This window comes from Tiliqua scincoides, chromosome 3 (assembly GCF_035046505.1).
Source record: "Tiliqua scincoides isolate rTilSci1 chromosome 3, rTilSci1.hap2, whole genome shotgun sequence".
NCBI classification, from domain to species: domain Eukaryota; kingdom Metazoa; phylum Chordata; class Lepidosauria; order Squamata; family Scincidae; genus Tiliqua; species Tiliqua scincoides.
Window position 1 is genome coordinate 248468 of NC_089823.1, and position 18865 is coordinate 267332.

General features: G+C 59.9%; 1 protein-coding gene across 1 annotated transcript in view; it reads left to right on the forward strand.

Annotated features, from left to right (window-relative positions):
* DNHD1 (dynein heavy chain domain 1) overlaps nucleotides 1-18865 on the forward strand; it is a 74022-nt gene that overhangs the window by 11344 nt on the left and 43813 nt on the right. The window contains 14 exon segments of the mRNA XM_066619433.1: nucleotides 5032-5157; nucleotides 5552-5828; nucleotides 5916-6043; nucleotides 7933-8131; nucleotides 8321-8412; nucleotides 8504-8720; nucleotides 10307-10432; nucleotides 10528-10625; nucleotides 11158-14191; nucleotides 14361-14502; nucleotides 15313-15505; nucleotides 15636-15939; nucleotides 16440-18219; nucleotides 18309-18517. Coding sequence (XP_066475530.1) covers nucleotides 5032-5157; nucleotides 5552-5828; nucleotides 5916-6043; nucleotides 7933-8131; nucleotides 8321-8412; nucleotides 8504-8720; nucleotides 10307-10432; nucleotides 10528-10625; nucleotides 11158-14191; nucleotides 14361-14502; nucleotides 15313-15505; nucleotides 15636-15939; nucleotides 16440-18219; nucleotides 18309-18517 — 6925 coding nt within the window.

The following is an 18865-nucleotide window of genomic DNA, read 5'->3' on the forward strand; positions in this document are numbered from 1 at the left end:
GAACAGGAATCCTCTGTGAAGAAATTCCTCTCCCAGGAGCCTCCTTGCCGCCAGCCTCAAGAAAGCAGTGCTGGAGCAAGGCTGGAGCAAGGACAGGGCCACTTGCACTGATGCTGCCCTGGGGGCATTTGCTGGCACGCTCACTCATGCACGGGGTGGCAGCAGAATTGGGTACTGCCCCAGGCAGGAGACCAGAGGGCCTGGCAGCAGGAGGGAGGAGTAGCACCATCAGAACTGGAGTCATTGCGATTCAGCTTGGGGGCAGTGAAGTGGCTGCTGGGTGAACTTGCAGGCCCTGGAAGGTGGGAGGTGACAAGTGCAGCCTGCAGGCCACCGACCGCCCTGCCTTCTGGAGCGTTTGGGGGGCTTGGTGGAGCGGGGCATCTGAATGGCCTCCACAGTGGCATACCAAAGTCATCTGGCACCCGGGGCCCATAAATTTTTGGCAAACCCCACTCGTGACAAAATTATTTTCAGTAATAGTCATGCCATGAATAATAATAATGGCCAGAGAAGGAACGCAGACCGTGAACATGTTCACAAATTGAACTTTGTGTATGCATATACCATTTCCTAGCTTTGTAAGTTTGTACCTTTATACAGGTTGCGTCTCATAATTCACAAGGGTTCCAGTCCCAGAACTCATGTGGATGGCAAAAATCGCACAAAAGCAAATCCATTTAAAAAACGAAGTTTCCTTGCTCCGTGGTTTAAAAACAGCCTTGCTGACCTTTTTGATGTAAGACAGAGTCATTAGGCAAAGAATCCATCTGTCAGTCTCTCTCCAGGTGAGCCAGCTACCCCTCCCTTCACCCAGAGCAAAGTGATCTTTCTTTCACATGCTCATGGAGAAGGAAGGGTCTCTTTGCCTTGGGGTAAAGCCTGGAGAGACTGATTGATGGATGTCAGCCGGCTGCCCTCTCTTGCATTAACAAGGCTATTGTTAAATGACGGTTTTCCTTTAATTTAAAGGGCCCTTCTTGGGATGAGATAGAAAAACTGGATTTTTTCACAGGTGAAAAATCTGTGGATAATTAGGTTATACGTGTAATAACTTGCATGACTGTCTCTCTACAATAGTTAGGAAAAGCAGTTTTTTAAACTGTGATTTTAAAGGGGTGCATTTTCCCCCTTCTCCAGGGATCAGCACATTCCTTCTCACTTGCAGGGGTCATTTGTGTTGTCAAATCTGTGTATAAAAATTTGTGTATAACAAGGTTGCACCTGTATTTGTGCAGGTGGTCCCCAGGATCTGCAGATATGGTATCCGTGGTTTCAGTTGTCCGCGGAGGATGCCGTGAGGATGCCGTGAGTGCCCTTCAATATGTTGGGGAAGTGAAGGAAAATGCCAAAAATAGCTGTGCCTAACTTTGCCCAGTGAAACCACTGCGATTTCAGGGCTGCAGTCAGTCTTCTGAGTTGCTTGCAGTTCTTCCTGCCTCACAATGCGATCTGGGGTGACACTGCGTGAAGGGAGGAGCCTTGGTGCAACCAGGAAGAGGCTGCGGGCAGCTCAGAAGACTGCCTGCAGCCCTCAAAACGCCGGTTTCACTGCACAAAGGTAGGGACGGGTGTTTTTGGCATTTTCCTTTACTTTCCCTACCTTTCAAAGGGTGTTCCCGGTATCTGTTCCCGGTGAGGAGGGGGGGTGGATCCAGAATGGCACCCCTGCAGATACGAGGGTGCACCTGCTTGTTTATATATAACTTTGTAACTTCACATATATATATATAATATCATAACAGTAAACAACTAAAAACTATGTTAAGAAATACATTTTCTGGAAAAAGTATAAACATCTTGGGGCAGCCTCTCCGACCCCGCAGCTTGGCACCCAGGAATGGGACACCTGAGCACCCTCTTAGTATGCCACTGTGCATCCAACAAAACTGGTGTCGGTTGCTCAGGTTTTCGGAGGGATGACCACTCCCCCCCAGGCTTAGCCCCTGCCCTTTGCCACCCACCTCTCATGGGCGCAGTCAGGCTTGAGGAGAGAGTTCTTTGGATCCCTGTCTGATGCTGCAGAGTCATTTTTCGGCCTCAGGTCCACAAACCGGGGCAGTCCCAGTCTTCCCTCGTCCGGTCAATTATGACAGAGGGCATAATTATTCCTGTCTTCTGGGCCAGGCTGGTGATTAGTGTCTGCCAGCGCTCCAATAAGCTGGGACCCAAGTCCCTGGCAGAGGTGCCATCATCTGCCTGGGCCATGAATCGCCCCCTCTCTGAATACAGGGAGCTTTTTAGAGCAAACACAATTCACTTCAGCAGAGAAATGGAGAAACTCATCAGAGATATGTGTAAAGTTCTGCATTTGAGTGGGAAAAAGCAGCACACCCACAAGATGAGGAACCCTTCCCTGAGCAGTAGTACAGACTGTACAGCATTGGAACAGTCTGTCTCGGAAGAGGGCAGAAGCCTGTCCATCGGTGGAGGTCTTGAGGCAGAGGCTAGAGATCCAGCAGCAGGGGACGTTGTTGATGTGGGCAGCAGGCTGTGCTGGCAGGGCCAGCCTCTGGGATCATGGAGATCCTCCAACTCTGGTTCTAACCCTTTAGTCTGGAAGTTGAATGAGGAACACAACCTTCGAGGGAAGGAGCAACAAAAGCAAACAAAAGTAGAACCAAAATTCTGCAAACTGCAACCAGGCAGAAATGGCGAGGTTTGCGTAGGGAAGGTTGGAACAAGACCTCCAGAGATCGTCTTTGAGGATGTTCTGTAAGGCATTTGTAAAGCCAAGGAAATTGGTAGACAAACTCAGCAGGCATTTCTGGCAATGATCCAGAAGGCATCCGATGGCCCTCTGCTGCTCCAGGATTGCTGGGGAACGTGGTGAGGAGGTGTCCTGCATAGCTGCAGAAAACACCTGCTTTTGCATAGTGGAGGAAGCTGACTGCGAAGACCGACCGCTGCAAGTGCTGGCAACAACCCAGGAATGTGTCCTTCTGCTCATGCTGGTGACTGCGAGCATCAAACATTTGTTAGCAGAAAAACAGGAGATCTTCGCTCAGCAGATAAGATCTTGGATGCCAAAGGCTGGGAACTGCGGTGAACGGCTTGCTGGAGCAGCCCCCGGCAGGGCGATGTGGGCTGCAGCTTTTCTTCCTGCAGGGCGGGGGGGACGGGGGACGGGACAGTGATGAGATCCAGGTCCTTTTTTGTCCCAGCCGTCCTTCCTCTGTTGCACATTTTTTGTCTGCTTGTCTAAGATTTTTTCTCTTGCTTTGCAGCCTGAAGATTTCCAAGGTGACTGATAAGGAAAAATGATTAAAAAGAGCAAAATTTGCACTTGTAGTGAGGGAGTGTGCAGGTGGAGCCTGTTTGTCTGTGGGTTTTATATCCAAAGATCTACCTCAATGAAGGTCTCCCGGGCTTGACCCAACCTGAGCCCTCCGAGGGTGATTGGAGCTGTTACCTCCAGAGGCCACAGCCAGAAAGTCCTCTGGAGGCAGCTGGTGCAGCTCCAGCTGCCTTCAGAAGTTTAAAGGGGCCAAAACCCCAGATCTTGTTAACCATAGTTTTCAGTACCTGTGGGGGGGGGGGGGGTCCAGAAACGGATCCCTTGCAGATACCAAGGCCCCAGCTGTAGTGTGTTTGTATTGGCAGTGCAGAATTTGTCTTGAATTAGGATATGCTCCCTGCTTATGTGGTATTTGGAGATATTTTATGTATGTAGATATAGTGGTGTCTTTAATTTGTGATGTTCATTGATTTCGCTCATTTGTTATTCTTTGTATTGGTTTATAAATAAATATGCAAAAAGAAGAAAAGACCAAGCAAAACAGTCAACCCCACGGTAGGCCCGAGCAGCATCCGAGCCTCGCAGTGCGCACTGAAGCCAGACAGGCAATAAACTCCAGCAGAAGCCGGCAGGGCAGTCAGCAGTGGAGTGTTGCAGATCCCCACAGAGCACTAGAGCAGGGGCGAGACCACCACACTCTCCCTCTGGCAAGCCTTCCAGGGAGTCAAGTGAGCTAAGCCAGAAGGGCCAAGATCCGGGAGCCCGAGTGCTGCCAGCTCACACAGCTCTTTTGGTGTCATCACAGGTTCCCATCTTGAGAACTTAGAATATAGACACTGGAAGCCAGCACCCTTGCCCAGCTGCCAAGACAGGTTTCCTGTGGCAGGCCAGAGTCTGACTGCTTCTGATGCAGCCTTCAAGGGCTGCCAATGGACACTTCTCCCTTCTGCTGCAGGAAAAGGTCTTGCTCCACCACTCCAACCAGAGAGAGCGTGTTGAGCCCAGGAGGCGGGCCATTGGAGCCTCTGCTCCAAAGCCAGAAAGGCTGTCACCGCCTCCTGGCTGGTCTCCCTGGCCTGCTGGCCCAGGTAGCAGCAGTGGGGCTGGGGGTCCCAGGTCTCCTGCCGCTCCTCCACTTGCAGTGGCCAAGCCTGGGGAATTGCAAGGCCAGGCAGCTGCAGCAGTCCAAGGCAGTGGAAGGCGCTTCACGTTGCTGCAGAAGGCCATGGGCCTCAAGGCTCTTTCTGGCACAAGGCAAGTCCGCTTCCCAGGCCTGCTGCCAAGACATCCCCCTGCCTGGATGGATGAAGCTGAGCTCCCAAAGTGCTGGCAGCTCTGAAGGGAGTGTGGATGGCCCAGGGCCCCGCCAGAAACTCTTGCGAGGAACAACCGGTCTTTGGTGGTTGTGGCCCCCTGCCAAGGCTAGGATTGGGAGGAGAGCATGGTGGGGCCTGGGCCTGTAGGGGGCAGCATTGTGTTGGGAAGTCTTTGGGCCCCAGCATGTCCCCAGGCCCAAAGGGCAGCTACACTTCGGTGACTTGGCCTCTCCAGCCCTCGTCCTGCCAACGCCTCCTCCCAGCTTGTCAGAGTGGGGTGGAACTGTGTCCAGAGGTCAAACCTTTTTCGGCTCCAGGGAAAGGCCGGGGGGGGGGGAACTGCGTGGGAAAGTGGGAATCCCAAGAGAAATCTGCTTGGAACTGTCAGTCGGGTCGACAACCAAGCTGGGTGCCCGCCCCCCCCCCCGTCCACCTGCTGCCACACGTGTGCCCTGACTGCCTGTCCTCTGCCTACAGCTGGAACAATACCAGGGGCAAATGGCGATACTGCAGGAGCACGTTGACTACGTGCGGGCCCTGAACGAGGTCATCCAGCAGTGCTTCCGCCCACTCACCCCCAGCGAGGAGAACCTGGAGAACGCGGTGAGGGGCCGGGGCTCCTGGCAAAGGTTTTGAGGACAGGCAGCACAGAACCTGCTGCCAGCAGCCCTGCAGGAGACAGAGTGCCCGCTCTCTGTTGAGGCACAGTGGGCAAGCATGTAGGGTGGCCAGCGGGGCCATTCTGTCCCAGGCACGCTCACCCACAGTGTCCCACCACCTGCCTCTGGGGTGCCAGCTCTGTGGGGAAGGCCCTGGAGAGCAGAAGGGAGAGGAGCTCTTGGCGTGGGGCTGGGGACCACCGACTGACCTCAGCCTCCACCCCAGAGCAGTCTTAGGTTTCCTTGCAGTGCCAGCCTGCTTGTCCCAAGCATGGCCCGCCCCGGTCCAGAGCTGCCTGCCTGAAGCCAGCCCCACAGCTGCTCCTCTGCCCCGGCAGCTCCTGGACACCTGGGACGCCTTCACCTACCAGCAGCGGGAGGTCTCCGACTTCATAGTCTCGCGGCGCCTCAGTATCATTGCTGAGCTCAGCAGCTCGCTCCAGGAAGCCACGCGGGAACTGCACGAGCTGCTGGCCAGCGTCGCGGTGGGCCACTTCCAGGACCCGGCCCAGAACCCACGCACCATGGAGGAGGAGCTGCACCAGCTCCACCTCCGCTTCCAGGCCACTGTGGTGCGCATCACCGACCTCTGCCGCTCCCAGCGGATCCTGACAGGTGGGCCCCAGCAAGGGGAGGAGCCTGCTGGCGCTTGGGGTTACCCACCTGCCTGACTGCCAGGCCACCCGCCTCCTCTCCCCACAGGCGACTGCATGGACGTCTCTTTCATCTCCGCTGGCCAGGGGGTCATCGAGGTACACAGGCGCATCTGGCAGCTCTTCCGCCTTGTCTCTGAGCAGATCATGGAGTGGAAGTGCCTGGCCTTCGTCAAGGTGAGGAGGCTGAGGTCCAGGCTCCCTCCCCAGCCCATCCTTGGAGCGGGGGCAGCTTCTTTGCGTAAGAAGCGTCCTGCTGGATCAGGCCTAAGGGGACCCGCCTTGGCCAGTTTCCTGCATCTCATAGTGGCCCGCCAGATGCCTTAGGGAGCACACAGCACCGCAAGAGACCTGCAGCCGGGTGCCCTCCCCTGCGCCTGGCATTCTGAGGCAGCCCCTTCTAAAACCAGGAGGTTGCACAGACCCATCACGGCTTGTCACCTGTGAGGGACTTTTCCTCCAGAAATCTGTCCAATCCCCTTTCCAAGGCATCCAGGCCAGACGCAGTCACCGCATCCTGTGGCTAATCACACACTGGGTCAAGAAATATCCCCTTTGTCTGTTTCAGCTCTCCCACCACTCCGTCTGAGCAGATGTCCCCTGGTTCTGGTGTGGTGTGAGAGGGAAAAAGGCATCCCTCTCTCCACTCTGTGGAGTTACGGGTTACAAGTCATGGTCGGTATGTGCAAACTCTGGTTTTAGAGGCAGGCTGCCTCTGATTGCCAGATGCAGGGGAGGGCACCAGGATCCGGGCTGTGTCTGTTGTCTTGTGTGCTCCTGGGCCATTGTGAGAGAGAGGAAGCTGGACTAGATGGGCCTTTGCCTGATCCAGCAGGGCTCTAATTATGCTCTTAAGTTCTGTCAATCCCCTGCATCATTTTGTACATCTCAGTCATGTTCCCCCTTCGTAATAATAATAATAATAATTGTGTATTTATATACCGCCTTTCTGCTCATCGGATTACTCCTCTGACTTTATTCAAGGTGGTTTACGCAGGCAGGTGTTTCTAAATTCCTCAAGGGGATTTTTACAATCCTAGACGTTCTCTATCCACTTCAGAATGGATCTTCCTGGCTTGGTCTCACTTCTGGCCTCCCACGCAGGCTGACAAGCAGCTCCATCTCACATGGAGGGCAGCCAAGACGCCTCTTGCTCACACCAAGAGCAAGTGGAATCACTCAGCTCGGCTTGTCAGCTGCTTCAAGGTCTCACCATTCTCAGCCTTCAGGGAGCTGCCGGTATCCTTGGTGACCTTCTGATGTTATCTTCAGGCTAACGGAGGCTCTACCCTCTAGACCAGACCTCCTGCCCCTTAGGCACCTTTTTCTTGACTAAAGAGCCCCAGACGCTGCAGCCTTTCCTCGATAGGGAGGTGGCTCAGTCCAGCCATCATTTTGATCGCTCCCTTCTGCACCTTTTCCAGTTCTACTATGTCCTTTTTAAGATGTGGCAACCAGAACTGGACGCAGTGCTCTAGGTGTGGCCTCATCATGGATTTGTGCAGTGGCATGATAATATTGGCTGGTCTGAATCCCTTTCTAATGATCCCTAGCATGGGATTAGTTGCCTTCACCGCTACCACACACTGGGTTGACACTTCCATCAAGCTGTCCACCAGCATCCCAGATCTCTCTCCTGATCTGGGGCACCCTGATCTCCTGAACATATTCTCCGTGTTTGGGAGGGAGAGCAGTGCCACCTGGGTTCGTGTGCTGCAGTGCCCTTTGGGGAGTGAGAGCAGGGACCTTCCCAGTGTGCTCCCGATGAGCATGTGGACAGCGGTTGCCCATGACCTCCAGCGGGAGAGCAGACACTCACTGCTGTTGACTGTTGCTAAAGGAGGGGAGCGGCAACACTATCCAGAGCAAAGACACGGCGGTGACATGTACAGGCCAGCATTGGTTCCTGGCTGCCTGGGATTCTGGCTCCCTCTCGCTTAGCCATGTGGAGACAAGCCTGGGCTCTCCAGCGTTCCAGACTGACACAGTACCTGGAGGTGCTCCCGGGCCTAGCAGAGCGGTCCCAGCATGCCTCCTCCTTCTCTCCCCAACCTGCATGTCGGCAGTTCAGCACCGCCCTGGCAATGGAGAAGACGGAGGAATGGCAGAAGGAGGCCCTCAGTATCCAGCACTGCCTGCCCAACAACCACCCAGTCCTGCAGGCCTGCCTGCGCACCATCTGCAACTTCCAGAAGTACCTGCCGCTGCTGCTGAAGCTGGGCAGCTCCTTCCTCAAGCTCAGCTGCTGGAAGGAGATCTTTGCGGGTGAGGCCCCAGTTCTGGGAGGGGGGGGGTTGGCCCACTTCTAGCAGGGCCTTCTCAGTCCTGCCAGCGTCCTTGGCCTGCTCTCTCTGCCTGGACTAGGACTGGAGGAGTAGGGCTATTGGTGGGGGGAGGGGAGGGAAGGAGGGAGTCCTGTGGGGGGAGGGCCAGCCACCGCTTGCTCTCTTCCAGTGATGGGCGTCAAGTGCCCCCTGAACATGCAGTTCACTCTGGGCCAGCTCCTCTCCTACCCGCTGCTGGAACACAGCGATGCCATCTTCAGGGTGAGTGGCTGGGCCCAGGGCCATACCAGAGGGAGCCAGTCCCAGCCCCTGGCAGGGTCTGCTCCAGCCCCTAATTTGAACCCCCCCTCAGGTCTATGCCTCCGAGAAACGCCGCCATTACTCCCAGGACACCCTTCTCCGCCTACAGAGGCTCTGGACGGAGAAGCAGTTCCGGCTGGTCAACTTCATCCTGGACGTGCCATACCAGGAGCCGCAGCCAGAGCGCTTCCGCCGTCCTGTCGGTGGGCGCCAGCGTCCAGCCAAAATGGAGTACATCTCCAAGGACAGTGGTACCTATGTGTTGTCAGGTGAGGACTTGCAGAGAAGTCAGCCATTGCGGTTGTCAGTCTTTCTCAGGACGGGCCTGCACCACTGTTCACGCATCGACAAGACAATAGTCATGGCCAACCAGCAGTGGCTGCTAAAGAGCAAGCCTTCTGAGGACAAGAAGGAGAGAGTGATCTGCCTTTGCAGGGCCCCAGCGAGGTGCTCCAAGGGGGTCCAGCGCCTGGGCGGTGGGTGGACCTGGCTCCAGTACTGCCTGGGGGGGCAGGACTGGGGGGACAGGTATTGAGAACAAAACAGCTAATATCATAATGCTGTTGTACAAATCGATGGTAAGGCCACACCTGGAGTATTGCGTCCAGTTCTGGTCACCACATCTCAAAAAAGACATAGTGGAAATGGAAAAGGTGCAAAAGAGAGCGACTAAGATGATTACAGGGCTGGGGCACCTTCCTTATGAGGAAAGGCTACGGCGCTTGGGCCTCTTCAGCCTAGAAAAGAGACGCCTGAGGGGGGACATGATTGAGACATACAAAATTATGCAGGGGATGGACAGAGTGGATGGAGAGATGCTCTTTACACTCTCACATAATACCAGAACCAGGGGACATCCACTCAAATTGAGTGTTGGGAGAGTTAGAACAGACAAAAGAAAATATTTCTTTACTCAGCGTGTGGTCGGTCTGTGTAACTCCTTGCCACAGGATGTGGTGCTGGCGTCTAGCCTAGACGCCTTTAAAAGGGGATTGGACAAGTTTCTGGAGGAAAAATCCATTACGGGTTACAAGCCATGATGTGTATGTGCAGCCTCCTGATTTTAGAAATGGGCTATGTCAGAATGCCAATGCAAGGGAGGGCACCAGGATGCAGATCTCTTGTTATCAGGTGTGCTCCCTGTGGCATTTGGTGGGGCCAATGTGAGATACAGGAAGCTGGACTAGATGGGCCTATGGCCTGATCCAGTGGGGCTGTTCGTATGCTCTTAAACTACAATTCCCAGGAGGCCTTGCAGGTCTCTTGTTATCTGGTGTGCTCCTTGGGGCATTTGGTGGGCCGCTGTGAGATACAGGAAGCTGGACTAGATGGGCCTATGGCCTGATCCAGTGGGGCTGTTCTTATGACATTTTTTGGCATTTTGAAGGCCTCAGGAGGCCTTCTTAAAAGGCCTCCTGAATATGGGTCCCAAAAAAGGAGAAAGATGGTGGTGGGAGAAGGGTTGTGTTGGCACCGCCTCCCACAGGATGCCATTGGGGAAATTTGCCCCCCTGACCCCTCCCAGGTAGCCAGTGGTGTTGAAGCTCTGTTAAACGCTCTTGCCCTGGAGAGCAGCATCCTGGCTGCTCAGTCCTGGCTGTGCAATTATTTATTGTGTTCAGTGGTGTAGCTAGAGGGGGTGCAAAGCAGTAAGTTTTGTAGGGAGCCTCACTAAAGTGTGAAAGTGGCCCCTCCCCCTCCACTTTGAGTCATTCCAAGGGGGGGAGGGAACAGAGGCATGTGCCTGCAGGCCCTGTGCTCTCTAGCAGTCTGAGCGCCCGACTTCTGCCGTCTCCCAGAAAAGTAGCCATGGATGGGGCTCCTCTTTCACACCCCACTCTCACCCTCACGCCAGACACTGCAGCACTGAAGGCCGCCCTAGAGCAGAGCATCCTGACCCTCCAAAACATGATCCTGTCTCCCTATTCCTCGGACATTCAGGAAGAGGCGGAGAGCTGGGCCTCCATCCTGCGTGCTGTTGGTGAGGACCTGGCAGGTGGGGCGGGGGGGGGTCCTTGGAGCTGGTGGAAGCGGGGGTTGGCAGGCAGCCTCCACATTATTCGTATCCTCTCCCAGAATCCCTCCTGGATGCCTGGGTCGGTTTCCAACAGAAGTGGGTCTTCCTGAATATTGTTCTGTATGAGATGAACATCAGCCTCCCCAGTGCTGAACTGGTAAGTTGCTGAGGGATCCCCTGCACACCCCTGCCTGCTGCCTGGCAGGATTCTGCAGGATCGGCCCATGGGTGGGGGCTCCAGTCCTGCATCCCCTTTCCCACAAGGCCAGCTGACTGAGGCAGACTGCCAAATGCAGTCCCCCTCCTCCCCTGGCATAGGCGTGCCAGCCTCTGCCCCTCCCACTCCTCCGTCTTTCCTCTTCCCTTTCCCGTCTCGGGAGTGGTGGGGGTGCAGGAGAGGCAGGTGGGTGCCCCCCGTCTGCTGCCTGAGGCAGCCATTCCAGCTGGCCACGTGGGTGGGACAGTCCACAGTGGGACGTGGAGGCAACCTGCCTCCCCTGCCGTGGCTGCCCTGCAGCTGGCACCCAGACTGGCGGCCTGCTTCGCCAGCAGTCCGCCAGTGCCCTCTTCCACCCGTGTTGAACTCCCTGCAGGCCTGCTCACTGCAGGGCCCCTTGTGCCTAGGCCAGCCCCCTTCCCGTGGGCCCAGTGCCTGCTGTGGGGCAGCTGCCTGTCTCTTTTCCTTGCAGGAGTTGCGCTTCCAGCAGGTGGACAGCTTCTTCCGGGAGTTCATGCAGGCGACCTGCAACGACCCCCTGGTGCTGTCCAGCGTGAGGCCAGCCGCTGGCTCGAGCCGGGACAGCCACTTTGTGGGCAGCTCCCTGCAGGCTGCCTTTGTGGAGGGCTCGGCCGACCTGCAGAGCATCATCCGGGCGCTGCAGTACGTGCTGGAGGCCACACGCATGAGCTTCCCCCGCCTCTTCTTCCTCAGCAACGAGGAGCTGATTGCCCTGCTGGCTACGGCCTCCGAGCCCGTGGATGCCTCCGCCTGGGCCCAGCGCTGCTTCCCTGGCGTGCGCCAGCTGCAGATGCTGGTGCCCTCGACGACCCAGTGGCCGGGAACTCTGTCGGCCCAGTTCCCCATTGTGCAGGTGACTGGCCTCGCGGGGGAGCAGGGGGAGAAGCTCAAGCTCTGCGGCCTGGTCTCCCTCAGCCGGAAGGCCACCCAGTGGCTCTGCGCCCTGGAGCAGCGCATGAAGGAGGCCGTCTTCAACCAGCTGCAGGCCTGTGTGGCTCAGAGGCTGGCGCTGCGGCCCCAGCTGGACCTGGCCTTTGAGCAGTGCCCGGGCCCCACCGATCTGCCCCTGCATTTGGTGGCCGAGCACTGGGCGCTGCTGGGCAACACTTTCCCCAGCCAGTGCGTGCTGGTGGCCGAAGAGGCCCTGTGGCACGTGGCGGTGGAGGAGGCCCTGCTCGACCCCAGTGGCCAGCCGAGGCTCAGCCTGAAGCTGGGCTTGAAGCTGGAGGCCCTGGCCCACTACCTCCGCAACTACCGCAGCGTCCATTCCTGGCAGCCAGAGGGCGACCACCTGGGCATGCTGCTGGGGGCGCTGCTCATTGTCACCATCCAGCAGCGGGACAGCTTTGCCCGGCTGCTGGAGTGCAGGGTCAGTTCCCCGCAGGCCTTTGAGTGGGCCCAGCGCCTCAAGTACCGCGTGGCCCTGCACCCCGAGAAGGCCCGGGCGGCTGGGAACCCTCCCGACCGCTGGGTGGGCAGTCCTCCTGGCTGCTGGGCCGAGTTCCTGGCCTCTCGCCTCCCCTACGACTACGAGTACCTTGGGCCCTGCCTGCGGCTGCTGGGGAGCCCCTCGCTGGACAGGACCTTGCTGGGGCTGCTGCTGGCCCTGGAGGAGTTCCGCTGTGGAGGCCTGCTGGGCCGCCCGGGGGTGGGCAAGTCACACACCGTCCAGGGCCTGGCTCAGGCCCTGGGGCGCCAGCTGGTCACCCTGTCCTGCTCCGTCCAGCTGTCCATCAGCTGCCTCAGCCGCCACCTCTCCGGGGCAGTGCACGCGGGGGCCGTGCTGCTGCTGGAGGCCACCCAGCGCCTGGAGCCAGCTGTGCTCTCGGCCTTCAGCCAGCGCTTGGTCGACCTGCAGCGCCTCTGCCTCAGCCTGCAGGAGGCCGGCCGAGGCGGCGCCACAGAGCGCACCCCGGCAGAGACGTCCTCGGCGACGGCCAAGGCCTCTGATGCCAGCCAGGAGTCGGAGAGCTCCGAGAGCGAGGAGGAGGGGCAGCCCGCAGTGGCCTTGCCCGAGCTGGGCACAGATGAGGCTGAGCCGTACCACCCGCGGGTCCTGGGCAACATCCTTTTTGGGGGGCGCCTGCTGCGTGTACGAGAGACGTTTGGCTGCGTGGCCACTCTCACGTACCTCCCTGAGCCCCTGCGCTTGGCCCTGCGCCCCCTGGCCCTGCTGCCCCCAGACCTCACCCAGCTGGCGGAGGCCACGCTGCTGGCTGCTGGCTTCCGGGAGGCTGTCCGCCTGGCTGAGAAGCTGAATGCCTTCTTCTGCCTGGAGGCCGAACTGGGCCCTGCCTTCCCCTCCAGCCGCCCGGCCCTCCTCAGGAAGGTGATCGAAACGGCCATCGGCATTGTCTTTGCTGCTCCAGCCGGGCACGACCCTCCCGCTGCCGTGCCCAAGCCCTCCGCCCGGACAGCCTTCTTCCTGGGCCTGGAGGAGGAGCCAGCCATGGTCCGGGCACTGTGCCTCTCGTCCTTGCTCAGCAGCCCCGAGTGCCCACGGCTGCACCTGGTGCAGGACCTGCTGCGCCAACTCTTCCCCAGCGCCTCCCTGCAGCTGTCTGAACCGCCAGCAGCCCTGCGACTCCAGCACGCCCTAGTTGCCCAGCTGCACGAGGACAAGCTGCACCCCGACCCACAGCTGCTGAGCACTGCGTGCCAGCTCTCGCAGGCGGTGCTGTGTGTGCCAGGGGTTCTGCTCCTGGGGCCCTCGGGCAGCGGCAAGACCGTGGCCTGGCGGACCTTGGCCAAGGTGCTGAGCCGCCTGGCAGCCAGCGACACGGCCCCCAGCACGGCCGATTCCAGCCCCCAGAGGGCGGCGCTCTTCCAGCCGACCAGCACCGTCTGCCTCTGGCCCAACGGCCTGACCCTGGCTGAGTTTGTGGGCAGCTTGGAGGGAGGCGCCTGGAAAGAGGGGGTCTTCTCTCGGCTCCTGCAGAGAGCGGCCGCCTCTGGGGAGGTGGGGGGCGGCAGCACCCAGCAGTGGCTGGTGCTGGACGGGGCTGCCTGCGCCGAGTGGCTGGACCCCCTCTCCTCACTGTTCAGTGCCTCCAGGCCCTTCCTCGGCCTGCCCAGCGGTCAGAAGCTGCAGCTGCCCCGCAGCGTCAGGTTCCTCTTTGAGATGCCAGATGCCTCGGGGGTGTCCCCCTCTGTCTGCACCCACTGCGCCCTGGTGCACTGCGGCGGCGCCACCCTCTGGGAGGCAGTGCTCTCCTCCGCCCTGGCCCCCGTGTACCGGGCCTACTGCCTGACCCACGAGAGCCTGGCCATGCTGCAGGGGCTGGCGGAGGAGCTCTTCCCGGCCACCCTGCTCTTCCTGCAGCAGCACTGCTGCTCGGTCTTGCTGCCCCACTCCGGTCCCACGAACCCCACGGCCCAGGGAGTCCAGGAGACCAGCACCTTCGCCAGGGTGCTGCACGCGCTGCTGGAGCAATACCTGCGCCGGGACAGGATGAAGTGGCAGGCTGTTGCTGAGGAGCCCGCAGGTGAGGCTGGCGGGGGGGCGTGCTGGGCCTGTGGGCTTTGGGGTAGGGCTGTGTGTGGATGGAGTTGGGACGCAGCCTGCCAGCTGGGTCTGTTGGGGGTCAAGGGAGGGGCCGCTGGCAACGGTCAGCAGCCAACAGGGACATCTGGCCTGGTTGTTTCCTCCCACAGCCAAGCCCAGCCGGTTGGCGCCCCACATGGCCTCTGCCTCGCGCTGCCTGGACGATGCTGTCCCTGCCCACCATCACCTGCTGGCCCAGAGCATCTTCGTCTTCGCTTACATCTGGGGCTTTGGGGGCCACCTCCACCCCAGGTATGGGGCACGGCAGAGCAGGCAGCAGGCTGGGCTGGGCTGGCAGTGGAGTCTCTCTTGGGCGCGCCAAGTCCCTAAGCCTCCTTCCTCTGCCAGGCACTGGGGAAGGGTCCCAGGGCCTCCTCTGTTTACCTGTGCCTAAAGCTGCGGGGCCAGGGGTGGAGGGGCAGAGCTCTCGGGCCTCTGTGATAGCATCAGCAGTCACCCACAAGTGCTGCTTTAGAAACTTTTTTCAGGAGGATCTTGGCCAAGAGGAAACATCAGGCTCAGCCAGAGGCAGGCGGAGACACTTGCCCGGGGCTACCTGTTCATGTGCTGTAGGAGCCAACGCCCTCCTTCCCGAAGGCTACCTGAGTATGCAGCTCAGCCTCATGCAGATTTATCTGAGATCTATCTGTCTGCTGGACACAGTGGAACGGAGACGCATGAGGAAAATGCCCCCATTGCAGTTCTGTTGCCAGGCTCGCCCTTGCACACTGCCAGCCCCCTTCCTGGCCTGCGCACTCTCCTTGCGTCATGCACACACACCCCGTGCCCTGCTTTGGCTGCGTCTCGTGCCCCTCGGCCTGCCTGCAGCTGCTGCTTGGACCTGGTCAGAGCTGCACCCCAGCCCCCTCCCTGGGCCTGAGCCCCTGGCTACAGCTCTGTGGCGTGTGGAGGGAAGCTTCCAAGGAGGGTCGGGGAGGCAGTGGACCCAGCACTGTTGTCCCAGGTTGATGCTGGGGGAAGTGGAAGGCTGCAGGGCGAGGAGGTCACAGCGCCCGGCTTGGGAACTTGACACCCCCACCCTCTCTCTCCCCCTCTGGCCAGAGACCGGCCTCTGTTTGGACACTTTGCCCGCCAGGCTCTGAGCAACAGCCGTTTCGCCATCGAGCTCCCGCCAGCGGTGCCTGTCTTTGACCTCTGCCCTCTGCCCGAGAATGGCACTCTGCAGCCCTTTGATGGGCGGTACCTCTCCAGCCGCGTCAAAGGCATCCCTGCGAGCTTCACTGTTCTGCCACAGGTGACAGCCAACCCTGTGGTCACGGGGGGGGGGGGGTAGGTCTCTGTTGCTAGGAGAGCGCTTGCTGGGGGCTGCTTCCCTGTGACCTCACAGACCCTTCTTGGGCCGCCTCTTGGTGCTTGTCTTGTAGTACGAGAGGGTGCTGTTTGTGGTGGACCTGCTGCTGGGCACGGACCAGCCCCTCCTCCTGGTGGGGGAGCCTGGCTGTGGGAAGTCCTTCTTCGCAGAGACGCTGGTGCAGCCCAACCACTTCTACCACCGCCTCTGCATGATGCCTGCCCTCGGGGCAGCCCACCTGCGCCTCGTGCTACACAGGAAGTCCCTCAGCACCGCCCGGGAGAAAGGTCTCTTCCCGGGGGGCAAGCCTGCCCGAGCAGCAGCACTGAGAGGGCGGTTCCTCTTCTTTGTGGAGGATTTGCACTTGGTTCCTTGGGGTGAGTTGAGGCCAGGGCTCCTCCAGGGCTGCCTGTGGGCTGCACTTCCCATATGGGGCTGCGGCAGGCTGGGGAGGGGGGTGAGCCTGCACCTGAGCCTGCCTGCTGTCCCCCCAGCCAGCCGCTGCTCCCTTGCAGTGCCCCACATCTTTCTCCTGTGCCGCTGTTGCGAGCAAGCAGTCTGCAGCAGTGCTGGGTGGGGGCTGGTGAATTGCAGTCAGTCCTGCAGTGGTGCTCAGCCTCCCTTCAGAGTAGGCCAGGCGGAGCACGGAGGGGGCGCCCCCGTCTTCTGGCCACCTGCCACCTGGCTGGCCTCTTCTTCAGCACAGGTCAGGTGAGAGGCCTGCTCAGATTGTGTGGAAGGAGTGGGGCCGGGTGGGCAGGCAGGCGCAGCAAGCTGGGGCTGGGGCGTGGCTTGAGAGCCCCCTTTGTCTGGGTCCTGCCAGTGCCGTGGACCTGGTTGCACCCCATTTTCATGCTTCACTTTTACTCTTCTGCAGACCCCACCCGGGGAACGAGCCCTGTGACTGAGACCCTGCGCCAGGCTCTGACCAACCAGCAGTTCTACCACCCCGAGACCCTGGAGCTGCAGCACTGCCCGGCCCCAGGCTTCACCTGCTTCGGCACGCTGTCTGTGCCAGGGACTGGGGCCCCACCCCTGTGCCCCCGCTTTGGCCGGCTCTTCAGCATGGTGGCGCTCCCGGTTGCCACCAGGGAGTCCTTACTGGGCATGCATGTGCCAGTCCTGCTGGCCTGGCTGGAGAAGTTCCCCGTGCTGACCAGGCATGGCGACCTGGCCTCTGGGCTTGTCCGGGCAACGGTCGATGCATACGAGATGGTGCGGAGCCGGTTCCAGTCCTCACCTGCCTGCGGCCTCCTCCGCTTCTCTCTGCACCACGTCCACAAGGTCTTCCGGGGCATGTTCCTGCTGCGGCCCCGCCCAGGGATCCACCTCAGCAGCCCCCTGGAAGAGCTCAACCTCAAGATGGTCTCCAACAGGCGCAGCTCCGGGGTGGGGGGCCGGGTGGGCGTGGGGACCAGCTACGCCGTGCTCCTCAGTGTCCGGCTGATCGTCCGGCTCTGGCTGCACGAGTCTTTCCGCACCTTCTGCGACCCGCTGCGGGGGGAGCATCAGCGCGAGCTCTGTGGGCGGCTGCTGCTGGAGATTGCCACCACCACCTTCTGTGCCAAGCAGAGCATCCTGCGGGTTGTGCCCTCCCTCGGGGCCCAGGCCGCTCACCAGCCCAACCGAGCCCGTGTGGCCTTCCACGCTGCCAGCATGTCCAGGTCCTACATCACGGAAGCCATTGTGGAGGAGGAGGAAGAGGAGGAGGGGGCGGAGGACGAGGACCTCCTGCAGCTTTGCTCTGAAGTTGCACAAGACTTCCCTTGCAGCAGCAGTGCTGCAGACCACCCCGACCCATGGGATCCCGTGGAGCAGGCCCCGGCCCTGGCTTTGGACCCCCCAGTCTCGGCCCCCTCTGCAGCGCCGCCAGCGGAGGAGCTGGAGGCAGAAGTACCGGACTCCGAGGAGGTGGATATGGGGAAGAAGCAGAGCAGTGCCTTCCAGCTGTCACTCTCCGACCGGCACCGGATCCATGAGCCGCAGGCCTCCTCGCACGGGCCTCCCCAGCGGGGGGGTCTCCTGAGAACAAAGCGCCGCACCCCTTCTAAGAAGGAGAGCTTGGGCCCCCTGCTGCCAGCCCACCTCCTGCTGCTGCCGGGGGAGTCGGCCAGAGAGATTGTCTTCAGCAAGGACCTGGGCCCAGACTTCCAGGGGCCCGGCGCCCACAATCCCTACCAGGAGAAGCTCTGGAGGACCCTGGAGCAGCAGCTGGCCCCCCTCCTGGCCCCCGACGAACTGCTGAGCTCACAGGGCCTGAGGCACGTGGCACACCTGAGCCGGCTGCTGGGGGGCCCGGAGCGGCACGGCGCCCTCCTCTCCTGCAGCCGCTGCACAGGGCGGCAGACGCTGGTGACGATGGCTGCCCGGGCCACTGCCTCCCTGCTGGTGCAGCTGCCAGAGAAGGCGGACGAGGAGCAGGCGCAGGCAGTGCTGCGGATGGCCAGCTGGCAGGCGGGCATTGCAGGCAAGCAGGTGCTTCTGCTGGTGCCAGCTGGGGTGAGCCTGGCCGCCCTGCACCTGGCCCTGGCCCTGATGGTGGAGGGCACCTGCCCCGGACTCTACGGCCCAGAGGAGAGCTCTGGCATCATCCAGGCCCTGCTGCAGGAGAACCAGGCCATCAAGCGCTCCATGAGGGATGACCTCATCCTGCAAAGGTACTGTGTGGGGTGCTGGTGGGCCATTTGCTGGAGGGGCAGCGTTGTCTCACCCCAGACTCGGCCCCTTCTTTCCACTCTCCTTGCAGGTTCTTCCAGTTTGTGAGGGCCAACCTCCATGTGGTGCTGCTGTTGGGGGGCTCCGAGTCCCCTGCTCTTCCCCCCATCACAGCCACAATGCTGTCCCAGTTGCTCTGCAGCCTGGAGATCTACAAGGCTTGGAGCTACTCCTCTCTGCTGGAGGTGGCCTCCAAGCATTTGATGGGGAGCCCAAACTCTTCCTTGTGGCTTGCTCAAGGTGGGTGCCAGTCCCATGAAGGACTCCCCTCTCTCCAGGCTCTCCTCCCTCCTGGACTCAGTGGCAGATCTGGGGTAGGGGGCAAATGCCCCAGGTGCTTGTGCTCGCTACACTCTCACCGTGTCCCAGCTGCTGCTGTCACCCTCCACCCTGCCTGCCCATCCAAGCTGTTCCACAGGCAGGCAAGGCTCTGCGTGGCATTTGGCAGCCGTCGAGAAGCCTTCTGAGGCTTCCCCAACTGTTTCAAGCAATACTTCTGGAAACCAGATGTTTAAAACATGGTTCAAAACAGCTGGGGAAGCCTCACAAGGCTTCTTGATGGCCGTGGAACATTGTGCGAGGCTCTGT